Here is a 4,512-nt window from a genome sequence, read left to right on the forward strand (position 1 = left end):
GAAAGAACGGCGAAGGGAATGGGGAACGATAAAACAAGGAATACGAAAAGCCAGTGGATTGCTGATGAACGTTATATAATATTAACGAAATATAATAAATTAAAATTTGATTGACAGTTAATGAAGTAGCACGTAATTTGACGCACATTATCGAGTATCCGGATAAGTTACCTTAGTTTTTACCGAAAAAGCGCGTGCTAACCTGTTTATAGCGAAGCTGTTTAGCTATCTGTAATTTGTATGAACGGATTGAACAACTGTTGTAGAACGTGAAGACCCGGCAAAAAAGTAAGTTATTATGTTATTGAATTTGGAACGCGCAGATACATCGGAGGCATTACTTGTTAATTTACATTTATATTCTTACACTTATACTCATATATAATTATAAATTATTAGATCGAATAAAAATAATACTTGAAAATGGTTTATACGATTCCGTGTCTCGCGTAATACCCGTGTTGCTACCCTGATAATCCACAACATTCGATTTCTGAAGAAAAACATTATACAGGGTGTCCCAAAAAAAACGCAACCACTTAAATATGCAAGAATATTAATATTGTTCGGGTTTGCACCATAGTTCAGCTAAAATGACTTTTAGCATTGTAAATAAAGGATTAAGAGCTATTTTCAATTCCCAGAGGTGCTTATCTATTGCGCTTTAGAGCTGTATTAATGTTCTGCATATTTAAGTGGTTGCTTTTTTTTTGGGACACCCTGTATGCCTTGAAAGCCTGCATTATGAGTGACGAAGACGAAACGTTGAAGGCCGCAAAGTTACAGCGTCGAGCTGCGAAAGCATCGTTAACGAGATTGGGGAAAGCGCTGATTCATCTGTGTGAGAGTAAAAGACCGGCGAACGAGGTAAGTGAGTACCTTGTTAAAATAAAAGATGCCTTTGAAAACGTGGTATCGAAACACGAGACATATGCTAATTTGATTGTCGATGATGAAGCGTTCGCAAATGAAGAAAAGTGGCTAGATGAATGTCAAAACTACTTTCTAAAAACTGAGATTGACGCTAAGAGTTACATAGAGAGTGTTATAACGAAGGTTGCGGACATTAGCCTTCACCAAAATGAGCAAAACGAGCAACATTCTTCAGGAATGATCGGAATGCAGAACGCAGACAGCGCAAGTAATACGACCCCGTTAATTGTTGAGGAAACGCATACAAGCGTGGGTAATAAAGCAAACAATGTATCTGGGACCCCCCTTGCGGAAATTTCCGAAGGAACTGTCAGCGCGCCAATTGCAATCACCGCTAGGAACGATGAACAACCCTCAAGCCAAATGCAAACCCAATCTGAAGTTAAGAGCGAAATAGGGACGGCACAAAAGTCAAACCTCTGCAGTTTTCAAATGGAAAAACCAAAACTACCAAAATTCTCTGGCGACGTGCGAGAATATGCCATTTTCCGCGCGGATTTCAAGCATGCAATCGAATCGAGATATACGAAAAGGGATTCAATAACATTACTGCGAACCTGTCTGAAAGAGAAGCCGCTTGAATTAATAAAGGGGATTGGTTCTGATTATGACGCGGCGTGGGAATACTTAGATTCCATATACGGGGACCCTCGGTACGTATCAGACACTATCACGCAGGACATAGTTAAATTTAAAGCGTTGGAAGATGGCGAAGATGCACGGTTTTGTGACCTCGTACATTTGGTAAGAAGGTGCTACAATACACTTAAGGAAATCGGCATCCCGAGCGACATGGACAACAGTCACATGCTGTCAATAATCGAACAAAAAATGTGTCCCGACGACCGTAAAGTGTGGTCGAGAGACTTAGAGAGAGATCGAAAGCCAGCAACTCTGAGCAACTTGATGACTTGGATGACAAGCGAGATGAAGTCGCGCATGCGTGCAACAGCCCCGGTTAGAAGTGGTGCGACAAGTAGACGAAAGATCAATCACGTACACGGCGAAATTGACAGAGAAAACAAGAACAGGAATTGGTGTTGGCTGTGCAACAACTCAAGTCATTGGCCTGACCAATGCCAGAAACTCGCAGCAATGACCGTTGAAGAGCGACTCAAAGTGGCTAAAGAAAATCACGTGTGCTTCAGCTGTTTAAAGAAAGCAGGGCGAGATCATCGTCAGGCAAACTGCAGTAGACGAAAGCAGTGCAACCAAGTTGAAGACGGCAATCAATGCACCTACACCCACCATCCGTTGCTACACAAGTCGAATACAGCAGGTGTCAAATTGGCGTCTGTATCCAGCCAGAATGATGCATTACTACCTGTGATTGCTGCCAACATTTGCGGTCCTAATGGTTTATACAAGCGAGGTAACGTTCTTTTCGATTCGGGAGCTCAAATCAGCCTGATTCGAAGTGAAACAGCAGACAGCCTAGGTCTGAAAGGGAAAGACATTTCAGTCAACATCATCAAAGTAGGTGGTGAAGAGGAAGCAATTCGCACCAAGAGCTACAGAGTGCCAGTAAGCGGAATCGGAGATTCGAAGAATTATTCAGTTACGGCAATTGGTATTCATTGCATTAGTGAAGATGTTAAAGCCATCAACACTGGCAGCATCACCGAGAAGCTTGGTCTACCAAGGGATCAAGTGAAACGAGGAAAGGGGCAAGTGGACTTGCTCATCGGGATTGATCATGCGAACATGCATACTGGCCAAACAAAGCAAGTCGAACACCTGGTTGCCAGGAGATCCCCACTCGGGTGGGTCATATTCGGCTCATCTACGGGACAGTTAAGCAATGCAACGACCACTGTTCTGCATGTGAGATATCCGGAGCCAATTGATCTGTCGGATTTCTGGGCGACTGAAGTCATGGGAGTGAAGGTGCAGCCATGCACTTGTGATGCAGATAAGTTAAGCCAGTCCGAGAGGCAAGAAAAGCGATTGATAGAAGAGTCAGCTCACAAAGTCGGAAATCAGTGGATGATTCCATATCCATGGAAAAAGGACCCGAGGAACCTGCCAGACAACAGAGACCAAGCCATGAAACGTCTAGATTCAACGGAACGTCGGTTGCTGAAGAACCCCACGCAAGCAGCCGCATACAACGATAAGATGGCAGAAATGGAAAAGATGAGCTTCTCTCGTAAGTTAACAGAAGCAGAGGTCAAAGACCACAAGGGACCAGTGCATTACATCTCCCACCATGCCGTGTTGAAACCTGAGAGTACAAGTACCCCAGTCCGCATCGTGTTTAACTCATCCGCCACGTACCAGGGCCATAAGCTCAACGATTACTGGCAGAAAGGTCCTGATCTCCTCAACGGTCTATTCGGAGTTATTCTTCGTTTTAGAGAAAACAAAGTTGCCCTCACAGCGGATATTTCAAAGATGTACCACCGAGTCCTTATTCCCCTAGACGACCAGCATGTGCACCGATTCCTTTGGAGGAATCTGGAGATTGATAGACCACCAGACACTTATGTCATGAACGTTCTCACATTTGGTGATAAGCCCGCACCAGCGATGGCTCAAATCGCGTTACGGAAAACTGCAGAAGAAGGAGAACGTGAGAATCCGAGAGCAGCACAAGCCATAAAGGACAATTCCTACATGGATGATATCCTAGATTCAGTTGCAACGAACGAAGAAGCGATCGAGTTAACCACAGCAATCGACGGGATCCTCGAGAAAGGCGGGTTTGGAGTAAAAGGTTGGCAGTCAAACGGAGAACTATCCCAGACAAACGACGAGAAAGATGGAAAAGAAGTTTGTGTTCCGAAAGGAAAACAAGATGCGAAAGTGCTCGGCCTAGTCTGGAATAATAAAGATGACGTACTCAAGTACAAAGTCGAAGTGGAAATATGTAAGACCCAACAGCCGAAGTTAACCAAGAGAAATATCCTCAGCCAAGTCGCCAGAATCTATGACCCGATTGGCTTCGCAGCACCTTATCTAGTCAGAGCAAAGATCGGTTTGCAAGAAGTGTGGAGGGAAGGACTTGACTGGGACGATAAACTACCGCCAAGCGATCAAATAAAATGGTTGTCATACTTTAGGGAGATGGAGCAGTTGAACGAAATATCGTTGGAAAGATGTTTGTGTCCAGTTGTAATGGTGGAGCCACCGACTTTGTGTGTTTTTGCAGACGCTTCCCGTGATGCTTTTGGGACATGTGCCTACCTCAGAAGCGAAGAACGTAATGGAGCTGTGAACGTACGATTTGTTGCAGCGAAATCACGAGTGGCCCCACTGAAAGAACTGACGATTCCGTGATTAGAACTACAGGCAGCCGTGTTAGCCAGCCGATTATGCAAGACCATTGAAAACGAAGTCCGAATCCAGCTGAAAGAGAGTATACTGTTCACAGATAGTGCGATTGTTCTCGCGTGGATCCGCAGCCAAGGAAGAAGGCTCAAACCGTTTGTTTCAAGTCGTGTCGGAGAGATACAAGACAACGTCCAGCCTGCCCAGTGGAGACATATTCCTACCAAGCATAACGTTGCAGATGACGTATCCCGAGGCTTATCCGTTGCACAGTTGGCAGACCGATGGAAAAATGGCCCCGAATTCCTG

At 44.6% G+C, this 4,512-nt stretch overlaps 1 protein-coding gene across 1 annotated transcript; it reads left to right on the plus strand.

Moving 5' to 3' along the window:
- The first annotated feature begins 744 nt into the window (after positions 1–744).
- On the plus strand, positions 745–4,212 carry LOC114536622. The gene has a single exon (XM_028557977.1). The coding sequence runs from the start codon at positions 745–747 to the stop codon at positions 4,210–4,212; it is 3,468 nt and encodes a 1,155-aa protein (XP_028413778.1).
- Positions 4,213–4,512: the final 300 nt, after the last annotated feature.

The sequence above is a fragment of the Dendronephthya gigantea genome, unplaced genomic scaffold (assembly GCF_004324835.1).
Source record: "Dendronephthya gigantea isolate DGI-Jeju-01 unplaced genomic scaffold, DenGig_1.0 000141F, whole genome shotgun sequence".
In the NCBI taxonomy this organism is placed as follows: domain Eukaryota; kingdom Metazoa; phylum Cnidaria; class Anthozoa; order Malacalcyonacea; family Nephtheidae; genus Dendronephthya; species Dendronephthya gigantea.

Coding starts and splice junctions, on each gene's coding strand:
- LOC114536622 (XM_028557977.1), top strand. CDS start 745: ATGAGTGACGAAGACGAAACGTTGAAGGCCGCAAAGTTACAGCGTCGA.